General features: G+C 48.2%; 6 protein-coding genes and 1 non-coding gene across 7 annotated transcripts; 3 read left to right on the top strand and 4 right to left on the bottom strand.

Moving 5' to 3' along the window:
- Positions 1–216: 216 nt before the first annotated feature.
- YALI1_D17262r lies at positions 217–298 on the bottom strand. The gene has a single exon. It is a non-coding gene; the product is annotated as a tRNA-Ser (tRNA).
- Positions 299–1,582: 1,284 nt separating this feature from the next.
- Positions 1,583–3,958, top strand: YALI1_D17249g (uncharacterized protein; the record flags this gene model as incomplete). The annotated part of the gene is made up of 1 exon (XM_502808.3): positions 1,583–3,958. The coding sequence occupies one exon, from the start codon at positions 1,583–1,585 to the stop codon at positions 3,956–3,958; it is 2,376 nt and encodes a 791-aa protein (XP_502808.3).
- Positions 3,959–5,485: 1,527 nt separating this feature from the next.
- On the top strand, positions 5,486–6,315 carry YALI1_D17206g (60S ribosomal protein uL11; the record flags this gene model as incomplete). Its single annotated transcript, XM_502807.4, has 2 exons — positions 5,486–5,497; positions 5,830–6,315. 2 exons carry the CDS (start codon positions 5,486–5,488, stop codon positions 6,313–6,315), a joined length of 498 nt encoding a protein of 165 aa, XP_502807.2.
- An 858-nt stretch (positions 6,316–7,173) lies between these two features.
- On the bottom strand, positions 7,174–7,488 carry YALI1_D17190g (uncharacterized protein; the record flags this gene model as incomplete). Its single annotated transcript, XM_068282700.1, has 2 exons — positions 7,174–7,436; positions 7,482–7,488. The coding sequence occupies 2 exons, from the start codon at positions 7,486–7,488 to the stop codon at positions 7,174–7,176; spliced, it is 270 nt and encodes an 89-aa protein (XP_068138801.1).
- A 318-nt stretch (positions 7,489–7,806) lies between these two features.
- On the bottom strand, positions 7,807–8,340 carry YALI1_D17181g (uncharacterized protein; the record flags this gene model as incomplete). The annotated part of the gene is made up of 1 exon (XM_502806.3): positions 7,807–8,340. One exon carries the CDS (start codon positions 8,338–8,340, stop codon positions 7,807–7,809), a length of 534 nt encoding a protein of 177 aa, XP_502806.1.
- Positions 8,341–10,895: 2,555 nt separating this feature from the next.
- YALI1_D17151g (uncharacterized protein) lies at positions 10,896–12,044 on the top strand (the record flags this gene model as incomplete). The annotated part of the gene is made up of 2 exons (XM_502805.4): positions 10,896–11,123; positions 11,394–12,044. 2 exons carry the CDS (start codon positions 10,896–10,898, stop codon positions 12,042–12,044), a joined length of 879 nt encoding a protein of 292 aa, XP_502805.4.
- Positions 12,045–14,867: 2,823 nt separating this feature from the next.
- YALI1_D17108g (40S ribosomal protein eS21) lies at positions 14,868–15,648 on the bottom strand (the record flags this gene model as incomplete). Its single annotated transcript, XM_502803.3, has 2 exons — positions 14,868–15,107; positions 15,625–15,648. 2 exons carry the CDS (start codon positions 15,646–15,648, stop codon positions 14,868–14,870), a joined length of 264 nt encoding a protein of 87 aa, XP_502803.1.
- Between the last annotated feature and the right edge of the window lie 215 nt (positions 15,649–15,863).

Raw genomic sequence — 15,863 nt, 5'->3', positions numbered from 1 at the left:
TATTATCGCAAATGTCGACGTATTTACCAAATATCAACTAGAACTGGTAGTGGTACGAATACGAATACGCCATCTCGTAGTTGACATTAAGAGCAACGTTGGATCTAAAATTGAAACCAGGTAAGTAATGCTTCGCGGTGAATGTCTCGCGGTGAGTGTATCGATTTACCATATTTTGGCCCATTTTCGACGAAAAAAGGCTGCAACAAAAAATGACGACATCCGCAGGATTCGAACCTACGCGGGGAAACCCCAAGAGATTTCTAATCTCTCGCCTTAACCGCTCGGCCAGGATGCCCAGAGTTGAAAGACAACTTTGTTGGAAACATTGTATTAGAGGTTGGCTTAGTCATCTGAATGTCCGGTGAGAGACTACGAGAGTAGAGATGAGACTCCAGAAGCAGATAATGCATTCTTAAGACACTTGTTGGTTAGTTATCAGCAGAGAACTGTGGACTGCTCCATCGTTAAGAGCACATTCGAAATGACCATGTAGATTGGCAAGTGTAGTTGAAGCTACAAGTACTGTATGTACTTGTACTTGTACTACTTTTACTTGTAACGAGTAGACAGTATAGACATACCTATGTCGTCAAAAACTTGAATGCCCCGAGACCTCCCTCCCTTATGGAACATCTCTATCTCTCTCTCTCTCTCTCTCTCTCTCTCTCTCTCTCTCTCTCTCTCTCTCTCTCTCTATAGCTATCAACATGCCTCATCCGGCTGTTAGACAAAAATCACAAACACCATCACCAGTTACGGTATAGAAAACCACAACCAACAGCTCCAGATCAATGTCAAACTCCAGTAGACGTTTACAATTGTAACGTTTCATGTGATATTCATGCATGCCGATATCGCTTGGGGAACGACGGAGAAGACGGACCCAAAACGTCCAATTTGGGACCTATCGACAGGGGGAAAGAATCACGTGAATCCTTGAACACGTGTCATTCCAATGGTACTGCTCTCCAGTTTCCAGCTCCAATATTGACACCAACTCGTCGACTATTAAAGTTGTGTGGAGAGAGGTTGCATGAGTCATATCCAATGGCCGAGGAAGATGGGATTCTGGGGTACATACTGTACTGTACTGTACATAGTGTGCAGGCGGCCAGTATGCAGTGCAGGCGGCCAGATTGGGATCAGATAATGTTTGTGGGTTTGGAGTCGAGTATTTACGGGTGGGTTGAAGGATGAAAGCCCCATATTGGACTCCAATGTTGATCTGATTACAATGATGATTGTACCAATGGAATCCTAAGATTGCGCTTATTCCAATGATACCATTTTTATCCAAATAGAAGCGCTGCAATCAAAAGATATCGGTGTTATCGGCCAAATTACGCCTACACCCTAACTATAGACAAAGTTCGCAACAGGGCAACATACCAGCCAAACAAGTCGCTCCAAGTCGGTCATTTCGCATCCAAATAGACTTTAAATGACATCATCTTTCTCCTTGCGCCCACATTAGTTGGCGGTATTTCTCTCCCCGCGCTCATCACACCCCCCGGGCCAACCCTAACCCCCAAGCAGGGTTTCAAAAACTTCTCCGATATCGCTCGCTACAAAAACACTTATGTCGGTCAAACGTGAATCTTCAGATAGTCCCGGGGTCCAGACAAAGGACAAGCGGCTTGCATGTGTCGAATGTCGGCAGCAAAAGGTCAAATGCGACGGCCAGGAGGGCTCCGACTGCTCTCGATGCAAGCGAAAGGGCATTCCTTGCGTGGTGCAAAAGGGGTTCAAACGAACGTATAAGAGAGCGCAATTAGCGAGCTTGGAGGGGGAGATGGAGCGCCTGAAGCGCGTTCTGGACGAGCAGGAACGGGCCAAAACCACGGCGTCCGCGCACCAGAGCGCCAGCTCCTTGCTGGACCTCAGCAACAGCGCGATCCACTACGCAGTGCCGGTGGGGGTGGAGGAGACGGGGGGTGAAGGACAACATTCTTCCAGAATAGGAAGTGCAGATACCGGAATGGGTAACTCGGATACCTCATTAGGAAATGCAGATACCCAATTGGGACAAATGGGCCAAATGGGCCCCGGCCACTCAGAGACCCGCAACCTGCCGTCGCCAAAATTCAAACCGACCCCGTTGCCGGCGGTGGAGTCACGTGATACGCCCGAGGCCGCGCCCATCCCCTCGTGTGTCAAGCCCAAGACCATTCACGAGGTGACTCTTTCGGTGCCGACCGTCAATGCTCTGTTCAAGGAGTTTGTCGACCATTATCATCCCATTTTGCCCATTGTCAATCTGCAGGGAGGCCCCGAGCACATCTACAGACAATGTCCGTCCTTGTTTTGGACCATCATGTTGGTAGCTTCCAGACGGTATGCTGACGATGATACCCTTCTTCTCCGTCTCACAGAACCCGTCAAGGCATGTCTTGCAGAAGTCACCATTTCGCCAATCACCCGCTATGTGGCCTCCAATTCCCAGGTCCCCATTCTCAATATTGCCTCTGTGCACTCGGTTCAGGCGTTTCTGGTGTATACCATGTGGCCTCCTGTGACGTCTTCGTTGTCGGCCGATTCGTCGTGGAACACGTGTGGAGTGGCGCTGTTCTCGGCCATCAAGATCGGACTCCATTGTCCTGGGTATGCACGTGACTTTTCACGTATCAAAACGGCCTCTTCCAACTCGCTGTATCCGCAGATTTCCGAACAGATTCGAACCTGGATCGCATGCAACATTGTGTCCCAGACAGTAGCCACGGTGATGGGGTTCCCGGCCTTTGCTAACTTCGATTCGTCCATTTTGAGCGCCTGCTCGAGCGATTCTTCCGTCGTCAATGTGCCCGAGTCGCTCAAACAAATGTGTCTCTTGTCTCAACTGGACCAGCAGATTGAAAAGACGCTCAATAGCAACTCCAAGGACCCGCTGGGGCTCTGCCAGAGCACAGAACGACTTTCTCTTATCAGCATCATCTCTCGAAGACTCGATCGAGTGGAGACTGAGGCCAATGAGTACGATCCTCTGAGACGCTTCCTGTTTCTCAGCGTCCGAGTGAGACTGTACATTTACTACTATCTGGACAATATGGACTTTAGCGACATTCAGCTGCAAAAGGGACTGGTCCAGCTATACAACGCGAGCCTGGAGTTCCTCGACCACGTCACCTCCGTGCACGCCCGTGACCCATCCTTCATCAAGTATCTTCCTGGTGTCTACACGCAGCAGATTTGGCAGACTCTGTGTGTGATCATCAAGATTATTCATTCCTCTTTGAATGAGTTTATCGACACTTCTTCGGGCAAAAAGCTGTTTGATGAGTGTCTCAAGCTGCTTGAAAATGCGTCGATTTTGAAGCATGACATGGCGTACCGAGCGTCTGAAATCACCTACCAGCTCTGGCATCTCTACGCCACTTTGCACAAAAGTGGCCGCACCTCTACCAAGGTCAATATTCGAACCCGTTTGTCTGCGTCTGTCTTCTTTGACTGTCTGTGGACTATGAGAGAAGAGTGTGGCATCCGGTCCATGGCTCCCTCGGTGCTCACACAGGTGTACAGACAGGGTAACCAGCCTGCGGGGGTCAAGCAGCTGTTTACCAACATTCCTTTGGACCCCAAACCTCGTTTGGCTACAGAATTGCCCATCCATCATCCTCAGGGCTCTTCCACGTATCCCGTTCATCCTGCAAGTGCTTCTTCGGGTGTGGAGAGTGATGGGGATCATTCTCAGAGCTCGGCTGTTTCTGGCACTCGAACTCCACATCTTTCTTCTTCTCCGTCGGAAAACAGAGCCAAGAGAATCAGGCTGAATTCCAGCTCCAGTGATGGGAAGGAGGGCAGAAAGATTGTGTCTGAGCAGCTCAATGACAACTCGGCCTGGTTCGATACCCAGGGCATGGACAACTGGGATCTGGATAGCATTTTCAAGGATGTGGATTCCATCATGAACGATTTCGGTTTCAGAGCGGATGAGGCCGGCGTGGCCGTGAATGAATAAAGGGGGTTGTGGTGTACCACAACAGCAATTGAGGGTATTGTCAGCGATTGGGGACATTGCCATGGTTCAGAGGCCCCGGATCCGGCCACGAGCATTATAGACACACGTGTCTGGTGATAGATGATAAATGTACATTAGTTAGTGACTTGAGGTGTAGTTTCGGCCATTGGAGAGAGTGCGACTGGTAAATGAGATGTCCTTACTACAAGCCGATTAGAACGGCAACTCTTGACTATAGTTGTTTGCCAAACCATAGTAAAGAAACTCTGTCTGCCAGAGAAGATGTACTGAAGTAAAAGATACATGTTTTTGGATCCAGTTGCTTGTCGTGTGTAGTCAGTACAAGTACTGTACTTGTAGGAGTCGTTGCGATCAGGTAGGAGTCTCTGACGCTTTTGGGAAGTCTCCATCTTTTGGTCGCTTTTGGGAACTCCAACACCCCATACAACCGTGAGCGCTTATACCGGGATAGATCCAGGGTCAGATCGAGGGTAGCTCGGGGGTCAGATCGAGGTCATATGCGGCTTGACAACCAGACGATTCTGTGCAGCTAGTCCAGTCGTCTGTGCGATTCTTGGTGGTATCAGTAATCATCTGGGCGAGTCTTGCTGGTAACAGTAATCCCCTGTGCGAGTCTGTGCTAACAGTTCTCCACTGTGCCTTGCTCCAAGTGAATTGCCGTTTATAGACAGCATAATGATGTCTGTGCTACAAGCTGAAGGCATATAGAGGTGCTTACTTGTACTGTTACCTGTAGTCACGCACCAGTCATATCTGAACCTACCAATACCATAGACGACGAGACAGATGTAAGTTCAGAGATGGCTTCTTGACAGCGAATGTGAGCATCTATTGAGCTCATAAATGAAGTATTCGACTCCCAAATCCATTATCCCTGGGCCTGCAAACACTCAGATCCACGATGTATCCCCAAGTGCACCATCATGGCACCCCCCAACTGTAGTCCATTCCAAGAATTTGTAGAAAACGCAATATCGGACTTTTTCTGACGCGGAAAACTCTTCAAATCTCTCCATGTCACGATACGAGCACGTCCAAGATGCCAGAATCCATGTATTTCCCTCCCCCATCGAAATATCCGACTATTTGGTTACTTGTACGTCAAATGCCGGGTCACCGACTTGGTCCCTTAGTAGAGTTACAGGTGACTTTTAAAAATTGTCGGGGCGGTCCCCAAAATGATCCAATCCGATGAGAGAAAACAGATTGGTCATATTCGTCGTCATCTGGGCTCGTATCCGTCATCCATCTCCTCTTTCCAAGGGGTCCAGAAAACCCTCCCCATCCTTCAAATTACCTTTTTTTGCCAAGTCGGATATTGCAATTAAGCTTTTGGCTTTATTACCTTGCATTAGGGTTAGCCCTATAATCTCACTTCTAGTCACATGATTTTTCGACCGACTCTATTTCCCGATTGGGACACGGTCCCAACCTCCGTGCGCTGGGTCCCGAGTTTTTTTGACACTTTCCGTTTGTTGATTCTCCAGTTCAGCAACATCAGAAAAAATGCCTCCTAAGGTGAGTACCAGAGAGAGAGATATCGAAGGGCATGACGACCACGGCGACGACAACGGCGGATTCGCGGCGACATGAAATGGGCAGTTGAAGGGGTGGTACGGGCTATGTTGATGGATCGAGTTGGGTGGAGAATTTTATGGAAAATTTGACCCTTATCCGATTTGATGATGGACTCGTGATGTCATCTTTGGATCCACCATAAGTGTTCAGTTTTGTTCAAAAGAATCAGCTCCTTTCTGTCCAGTCTGTTCAGTTCACTTCAATCCGTCCACAACCCGTCAGTGTTCAATGTCATATATCGGACCCAATCCTACTGTACCCTGCTAACCCAGTTTGACCCCAATGAGGTGAAGATCATCTACCTGCGAGCCATGGGTGGTGAGGTCGGAGCTTCCTCCGCTCTTGCTCCCAAGATTGGTCCTCTCGGTCTGTCCCCCAAGAAGATTGGTGAGGATATCGCCAAGGCCACCAAGGCCCACAAGGGTGTCCGAGTCACTGTCCAGCTGACCATCCAGAACCGACAGGCCACCGTCTCCGTCGTCCCCTCTGCCTCTTCTCTGGTCATTGCTGCTCTCAAGGAGCCCCCGCGTGACCGAAAGAAGGACAAGAACGTCAAGCACAACGGTAACATCCCCCTGGAGGAGATCATTGAGATTGCCCGAACCATGCGATCCAAGTCTTTCTCCAAGGAGCTGTCCGGAACCGTCAAGGAGATTCTTGGTACTGCCCAGTCTGTTGGCGCCCGTGTCAACGGTAAGCCCGCTCACGTCATGATTGATGCTATCAACAACGGCGAGCAGGACATCCCCGATAACTAAAGTTGTCGTAAAAAATAAATTTGTTTATTATGAAAAAGAACCCCCGCGGCGTAGACAGCCTGTAGTCGTTTTTTCCCGCTACACGACAGCGAGTTTTTTGAAGAAAAAACAGACCCTTCTTCCAACAAAATGTGATACCCTCCAGTGTGATGTGTCTCATCGTATAGACACCAGGTGGTCGCCTTCGAGTCTCGAAGCGCCTTCCACACCACGTTTGCCAACACTCTGGGGTAAAACTATCCACACTTTTTTCCCCTATTTTGGTGCAAACCAGATCAAAAAGCCTCTACTCACGGTCTCTCTAGATAGTGGAGTTTTCCGTCTGAGAGTGCTTGACATCTTTCCACATCGCTTTATAGTAGTAATGTCATGCGAACGCACATTAGTTATGATATGATCATTTGTATTGTAGATCTGTAATTGTGAAAGAAACCTCTGAGAATAATCAACTTGTAACATCATTTGAGACCTTCAACAAGAGACCAGAGTTAGCAGACGTGGTTGTTTGTCGCTGCTGGTTCGATTGGCGTCGAGCTTGTGTTTATTGGACCAATATTCGTCCACTTGTGAACGCTGAAAAGTACGGCTATACACGAAAGTCGAGAAGGTTCGTAATGTAATGAATGAGACGGTTCGGGACACGCTACAAACTGATTTCGGGGACAAAATGGTCATTGATGTGGTTTCTTTACCATGCCGATAAGTCCTTTTCGTTCGATTGAACAGATATTGGTGGTTTGGAAACGTTTCCAGATGTACGTGCAATGCTAGAACATGTTCATGGCCTACGGCACTACCCTACAGCTTCACTGACAGTATCTGGTGTCCTCAGAGTTGATAAGACGCAATAGATAGTCTCTAATCACCAGAGTGATTCAGTTGAGGAGGTCCGCCCCTGTAGTCACAAGAGTGATTCAGTAGGAGGTTCAAAGGGTGGGAGGAGACCGGAAAGCGAGACCGGAAAGCGCACAGCAAGGAGACGAGAGATCCAGCACCTTTAGAAACAATCGAAGAAGACGAGGTCTCTCTAGTTGATATCAAGATACTTGAGGGTATATCCTTAGACTCATTGACTGTAGTCAGAACGCCCTCCCCTAATAGGACGGACCCATATTCTGAGCCTCAGGGTCTCTTGAAACAAACCACCCTGGACGGGACTTGATAACAACTCATATTGTTGTCCTGTTTGTGCGTGAGAAGCCTAGGTCGGTACCATTCACGCCCCCAAACGGCTTCAGATATCGAATTGCTATCCCATTAGTATTTCTCGCGTTCCATCAATGCATATATTCCATTACTATCTGTCCTTGCCTCGATCGTCAACAGTCTCATCTAAAATCTGAAACTTGACCCTAGCCTCCCTCGGCTCGCTGAAGACACATTTCGCCGTTGTAGATTGTCAGGACCATAATGGACTTCTCCAAATTGGTATTCATCGGAATGAACTCCAAAATGAAATTCCCACAGCCAAGCTTACCGTTGCCAACCTCATCAAAAGACAACCTCCCATGGCTTCACCTTGTGATCTCTTCCGTCGTCTCTGACAGTCTCTCTGTTGACGTCTCGTTCTAGCGCCTTTCTCATATCGTAGGCATCTTCTCGGTCTCCATAGTAGCCCTCCACTCGTCTGTAGACCGAGTAGTCAAAGCCCTCGTACATGTCGATGGCCATCTGGTTGGTTGTGCGCACAAACAGATCGACAAAGTAGCAATGGTACGGTTCTGGAGCTGCGGTTCGGCGCTCCAGTTCAGTGCACAGAAACTTGGCCAAACCAGCCCGTCTTTGTGTATACGCAACCGTGACGGCCGTGATGTGACTGTGCCACTCCATTCGCTTGCCCTCGGCCTTGCCCATCATGTATCCGGCACACTCTCCAGATTTATCGAGAGCCTGGAAGAAAAGAGACGGCCATTCCGCGAGGTACTGCAGGTAGAAGGAGATTGTGTAGTTTTCGGTCAGTACGTCGAGGTTGACTGGGTTGGTTTTGAACAGATCGGTCGCGTGGAACGGCGTTATCGACGACATCGGAGTGGATACTGGTGATGATCTTGCTCAATTGACCACTGCAGTGATATATGGTCATTAGTGGAAGTAGGCAGTTCGACCCGAGGTTGTGCGCATTTAGGAGGATTACGCTGGGTCCACCAAAACTCGATAAATCATGTTTCGCACCGTTCGCAGTATGAAAAAAGCTGATGGTTGTTTTTTTTTTGGCATTTTTATCGCCTATTTGCAACTGTTTATGTTGTATACAACTTGGTACATTTTGGAACTACTCTGGAAAAACACTGTATGAAGGACCCAGACGCAGTTCATGATAGACAGAATGTCAAATGGGAAACTCTCGCTTATCAAGCCGTCTTCAGCTGTCATATGACCAGTGTTTCGATCTTTATGCTCGATTACGTAATGCGGCCTGAGATTTATGTGCATTCGGAGCCCGTCAAACACTCAGAAAGGGGCAACAAAGAGGTGTAGGGACGCTTAGAACTACCTGTCGTCGTGTATTTGGTTTTCAAGCACATTTGCTACTGCTACTACTACTGCTACTGCTACAATATTTCACTTGTCCCGTATACCAACTATGCGGAAGCTCAGTTACACCACTTCAGTTGGACACACACGCTTTTATAGCGAGCTCAGAAGGATGGGGACTTCGATCAAGTATTTACTAGTTGTTATTGATTACTTTTGTGTACTACTTGGTATGACTGTCTTTCACTCCCCGGTCTTAGCTGCCTGTGTGATACAGAAGGTACCTAGCTTGAACTGGTGTATCTACCAACATGTGGAGAGGGAGCTAGAGTGCAAGCATTTATTACTTCCATTACTTTTGATGTACAGTACTATCAGAGGCATTTCAAACCGTCTGGAGAGCAGTCTACATAGGAACAGCCCAGTGAGAAGCCCTCCCATTCTGGCTTGTGGTTGGTCAGATAAATGTGCCATGAATGTACCAGGAAACTTCAATTGACTGTCGAACGAGTCTAAACACTTTTGGAATGTACGTTTACATGCATTCTGGGCATCCGAGGGTGAAGGACACCGACCGATCGCTCCGCGCGCGTTTTTGGTGGCTCTCTCTCCGCGACATCTTCTCTAAGATAGAGAGGGACAATCTCCTGACACAGCAACGTCCTCAAACGACTCCATTGGCACTATGATGGCATTGTTGGGTTCTTCTTGGTAGTCTTGAATGCTTAACGTGTTTCTCCTTTTGTTAACAGTTCAAGGAACACATCCTCGCGAGTCAGAAGACTCCCCTCCCTCGAGACTTGATATTTTTAAAGTTCAGCTTTGAGATGGCTTCTGAAACACCCGTGAGGATACGTAGACAATGTATCCTCCCTTCAACTCCCCCGATAGTCCAGATATTGAGATTCTGAAAAAAGAAATCGGCTTCTGCTCTGGTTACTAGTATATATATTTCTCTACTCTCATCACAAAGTGTCTACTGGGTGCTGCAACTGTCCCCTCCCCCCCAATCACCACCAAAACTGTATCCCATTTAAGGGTGCAGATTGGGACAATTAATGGGTTCGAAACTGGTCACATCATTGACAAAATTTTGTCAAAACGTTCAAGCTTAAGAGACGACTCAAGATCCCTTCTATGTCGCGATGTAGTCGAGATATTTGGATTTTGAAACCGACCCCGAGATCGCTGTATCGTCCTCTGCCATCTTCTGCTTTCTCAGTAGCTCTAGCTCCATTTTGCGCCCCATTAGTTGCACTCCAACGGCATTGGATTAGTAAGCGATGAATGGCGGTTGGTATTAGTCAGCAGTAAACTCTGTAGGACTGCAGCGTTACAACTAGAGAGTGCATTTTCGTGGGTTTTCTGGATATCTGGAGTCACGTGATGATGCACGGTCACGTGGATTCCGTCTCATGTGCACCGAGACACCTCTCTATGGATTTTCTTCAAAGTGCCAAAGAAGACATGTACATTCAACTTTGGATGTATATAGTAGTAGTGCATAGGAGATAGCGTAGTATGTGACGGTACAGGTCGTAGAATCCACAAAAGAAGCGTGCGAAAGCCGAAAAATGACCGTCTGGAACACCTCCAGACCACAACTTGGACATTGGACGCCTTAAAAACATGTTCTCTGGCCATGCCTCGTCTCCACTCGTAATCTGTAGATCCCTGCATACTCTCACAGCCTGAGCAGTATGGTACAGCGGTAACAGAGGTTCAAATAACATGAGGATTGCTCTTTGACTCAATCAGCTCACAAATTCCAGAAGCCACCCACAGAGTCAAGCTCCCTGCCAGAATCACACACCTGGACCTCCACTATCGCGCATCCTGTCTAACAGGCCTCCACCTAGGGCAACTCAATTACCCTGTCGTCGGACTCGATCTGATCCGGGCCAGCTCGACGAAAAACTCGTCTATATAAACATTGTCGCGCTCCGCTGTCGCCATCCGAGTCCCACAATCGCTGCCCAGAGTCCCCCAAACACCAGATTCCACACTCCACCACTTTGCCCACCGGGTAACAGTCTCAAACTTACACTTGTCAAAACACAGACGACTCAAAACCCATCCGCCAACACAATTTAAGCCCCGCAAACATGTCACAGTTCATTGGCAAGACCATCTCGCTCATCTCCAACAGCGACATCCGGTACCTCGGCGTTCTCCATGAGATCAACTCCGAGGAGTCGACCGTGTCGCTGATGAAGGTGCGCACCTTTGGTACCGAGGGGCGAACTGGAGGGGCCAACGAGATTCCTGCCAGCGACGCGGTCTACGACTATGTGGTTTTTCGCGGCAGCGACGTGAAGGATTTGAAGATTGCTGTGAGTACACCGAGAGCGAGCGGAGATGATCATGTGCTGATATCTACAGTGACAGCGCCATGACGAGTGACACCACACCAATGGTGGACCCTCACATGTCACGTGTGCTGTACCGTCGACACGCCACTCACCCTTTCAACCACAATGATGAAGCATTAGGATGTAAATTATTTCACCCGAGAGCGCAAAAAACCGTGCGGATATTTCCTGCCTTCCTTCTGATTTTGTGTCTGCCGATACGTTCGGTCTTGTTGAACCCTTCTAACCCAGGACGAATCCGAACTCGAGCCCCAGCAGGCCCCCAAGGAGGAGGCCGAGCAGGTGACACAGAACGAGTCGCCTGCAGCTGCACCAGTGCAGGTCCAGCCTCCCGCTCAGCCGCAGCAGCAATCCCAGCCTCAGGCACAGCCTCAGGTACAGGAGCAGGCCCCTCGAAAGGCACGACCTGAGCCTCGCCAGGAGCCCCGAGAGGCGCGAGAGTCCCGGGAGCAGCGACAGCGAGAGCCTCGAGAACCCCGGGAGCCCCGGGAGCCTCGAGAAACTCCGGCGCAACCCTTTGACTTCTCCTCCAACCAGATTGAGGAGTTCAAGAAGGAAATGACCGAGGACGAGCAGACAGAAAAGTTCTACAACAAAAAGTCGTCCTTCTTCGACAACATTTCGCACTCGACCCGAGAGCAGCAGCGAGACCCCGAGCAGAACCGGGTCAACCGAGAGCTCAACTTGGAGACGTTTGGCCAGACTGATTCGGGGTTTCGACACAACAACTTCCGAGGGGGGCGAGGTGGACGAGGCGGTGGTCGAGGAGGACGAGGTCGAGGAGGTAGAGGTGGCCGAGGCGGCCGAGGAGGTGATGGCATGAGCAACCGGGACAGGGAGACTTTTGGTAGTTTTACCGGTCCTGCTCCGCGGTGGAACTAGACCATAGACGTGCGTATCAGCGTAGCGAGTCGGTCGTCTGTTGGTCGATGTGAGTGTGTTACAAGTACTTGCATCACTTAGTAGTGCATGCACTCGTATCTAGTTCCCGTCCCCTGTATATTTATAGTAATTTATTCATCTCAGACCGAGCAGTGAACCCTGCGATGTCTGAGCATAATGAACTCATGATATGAATGGACAAGAATACGATATCGTGTGGTCAGCAAGATATCAGTACATACCCCAATTCGGTATACAAGTTCTGTTATGCTGTGGGTATTGTAGCTCCTAGAATCAAAAATACATACTCAATACCATGGGAGAAAGAGACAGCTGACGGCAAAGGGGAGTTGACAAATCGATTATCGATACGATTACGAATATATTGTATATTTCGGGGTTCTCATAGCATGGCCACACAGGTTTCTAAGGGTGTAGATGTAGCCTAGATGTTTTACAAGGTGGTGCATATCGCCAACCAGGACATAGGAACGAAGACGGACAAAAAATCATGTAGTGAGCTCGACGAGATGGTATCTGTGTTATTTGAGAACTGGGGAATCTGGATCAGCTCTCTACAGAGTCTCAACTGCTCGAGATCATCTTTCGTGCGCACTTGACAGGGAGGTAGGTGGACTTTTCTGAAGAGGTCTGAATGGCATCTGGAGTTGATTTGTGGAACTAATGTCTCTTGAAAACGTGTTAGTAGATCTAAGTGGGTCAATTTGATGTATTTTTTCAAGTCACCAGATTGATACATTGGAAATACGGATGTACTGTTGTAGAATTTCTTGAAGACTTCTCATGCTCTGGACTGATAGCCTCTTCAAGTTTTGACCGTCCAGAAACCAGTGGGTCACGAACAGAAAGCAAAGAATCCGGCAATTACGGACAGCAGAGCTGTTCTTCCTGTTCACAAAGTCCAATAATGATTTCCAGATCTCCACCAGTAGTGATGGCAAACGAAAGTTCAGCAGCATTATACGATGCGATGGCTTGAAACGATGTTATGGCTTGGTACTCTACAGAAGTCCCCTTTCAGAGCACAATCTACATGTAAAGTCAGAAGCATACCGAGAGGACTGGTACAGTTGAACTCCTCAAGTTGAAATGACAGTACCTCTTTCTCACCAGCCTGTCCGTGACGATTCCTGAAGGCGTTTGACTGACCCCACCTGCTCGGCAGTATGCCTTGTCAAAACAGTCACACGATCCCATATCCGCATATTGGTTTGTTTCTGGAGAATTAAAATACTATTTCGACGACCAATTCGAAGTCTCTGTTTTTATTCGTTGTCTCTGTCGTCTTTTAGAGACAAGTTGCTACCCGACTTCTGGCTGAGACATGATCTTTCGCAAAAGTGCCACAGAATCCGTTATTCTGTTCACAATGAAACGATTCTAGTTTCTAGAGAATTCCACAAGCTGGACTTATGGCTCAAAGAACTTCTCACTTACTCATCATTTCTTTAAGGCCCGGTGTGTATCTATGTAAGTACAGCAAACACCTTACTACTACACGTACAAACGATCCATCCTACACCATCGAGACTATTATTTGCACTCATATCAAACAAATATTTAGCATGCTTTCTTCAACATTCTGTTGAGAGTGGCTCCGAATCTCGACCTCATTGACGCCCTCTCTGACTCAGGTAAAAGAGCTTTCCGAGAAGCTATCTCCGAGTCACCAACATGGGACCTATTCCACAAGAGTCCATCCCTGACTTGCCAAACTACTCCCATTATTCATGGAAGGGTTGTGCGGGCAACTTTCAGAGCTCTCATTCGGCCTACACCTGGCTCGATATGGAAGAGGTTTGACGAGCTTTGCACTACAAGAACAGCCGTCTGTTACTCAGCGAGAAGAGTTCATAGGCTTGAAACACAGTCATTCCACAATACCGGCCTTTCCTTTGGACTTTGAACGACTGGGTCCCACTGGATCTCCTTCTCTTTTTAAACGGACTCCTCCCCCTGGAGAGTACTTCCACAAGACAGGTGTGTTTTTGGACAGGCTGCATCGGTAGTTAGGCGAGCTGTGCGTAACTAATATCCGGCCAATGGGAAACCCAGAACCAGACCATATCATGGAACTTTCGGGATTTTTGTGCCATTCCGGATCCAGTTTGGCCATCCCCGAAAGTACCAATCTGACGGATTTGCTTGATATGATGGGAAGACATTGTTGATGTCCAAATTGGCGAGTTCCTACGGAAACTGATCCTTACAAGTTCACTACTCCCTGAGGATTCGTAGACTCCGTAGATTCGTAGATTTGTAGATTCGTCGATTTCCGCGTTGCCAGACCCCTCTCCTTCATCTCACGGAAATGTCGACAGCCCGGAAGAGCTCAGCCCTGGACGACTCATACTCATACTCGCCTATCGACCATGTCCAGCAACTCATGCTCACGGTTCAGGAAGTCCAACTGGCACAGTAAGATACATGTGATCGGTGGGCCTGATGTGCTAGTCAAGATGGGCAAGTTGAAAAAGAGCCTCATTTCAGCGAGCAGCAATGTTCTGCTCTTCACTTTTGCGCTGGTTGTGAGAGATAACTTCCATGCTGGAGGTGCTGAGTGCATTGACATAACATATCGTAGAGTAAGGCTGATCTACAAGTACAGTATATACTTGCAGTTGTACTCTCAGATCATGCCAGATCAATTGATATTGCACAGCTTTTTCCAGCTACAAGAAGTTGTACAGCAATATTCAACCAGACGCTGGGCACCTCTACATCCCGTAAACATACACACAAGACTCATTCTAATCAACATTTTATTTTAATAAACCAATTTCAACGAAACCAACTTATAACTTATCGGGAGTAAGACCAGACGTTCTTGAGGATACCGTCCTGCTGGGTGAGTCGGTTGAGAGAGTCGTCAGCCTCAGCTCGAGATCGGACGTAGCCGGACAGAGCGTAGGTGATGTTGTCACCGGCAATGGCTCGGCCGTTCTCGTCAACCTTGGCCACGTTGATCTGGACGGAGGAGTGGTCATCAGCCTTGATGATTCGGTTAGTGGCAGAGCACTTTCGGGGAACGTAAAGCTCGACCTGGGTTAGCGGGTTCATTAAGTCAAGTGACACAAGACGAGAGACACAAAACCAGACCCAGAGATATAGAACAAAGTCTCACGCAACACAATGCAACATGACACCTCTTCATAACTCACACAGGCACAAACATGGCACAACTCGGCACAAGACACAGACACACGCTCGGAAACAGGCGCATGCTCAGACTCAGAACAGGCACAGACATACTTAGAATCAGACACAACAGAGTCAGACATAGACACAGGAACAACCACAAACAGATCGTCTCCGCACATTCTGAACCTCTGCAAAATCACACCATGTCCGAAAACTCCCTGGTATCACGCTTGCCTCATGTATTCCTGATCTATCCAACCCATGTCTCGTGTGCCTTATCGTTTCTGTCGTTCCAGTCGCGTGCCTTGTCGTTACCAGTCGTTACTGGTCATTATGGGTCGGGGTTTTCTTGATCGTTCGTCTTGTCGATTCTCGTCTTATTGCTCTCCCATATCTCATTCCAGCCGCCAATACTCACAAGGACACCCTGATCGTTTTCCATTTTGATGTATGATTTGTTGTACGGTGGATTTCGTCAACTTTGAACTTGAAAACTTTGGGAGTATCGCTGGGGGAACCAGAGTCGAAACGGGAATAAGGTTTGAAACAAGGCACGTGTACACAATTAGGGCTAGCCCTAATGCAACCAGGGGTATGGGGTCACGTGAACTTTAGCAAATATTATAGTGATTTATTCGATTTATAAAAGATAAATCA

This window comes from Yarrowia lipolytica, chromosome 1D (assembly GCF_001761485.1).
Source record: "Yarrowia lipolytica chromosome 1D, complete sequence".
Classification (NCBI taxonomy): domain Eukaryota; kingdom Fungi; phylum Ascomycota; class Dipodascomycetes; order Dipodascales; genus Yarrowia; species Yarrowia lipolytica.
This window is presented reverse-complemented; position numbering and strand designations above follow the sequence as displayed.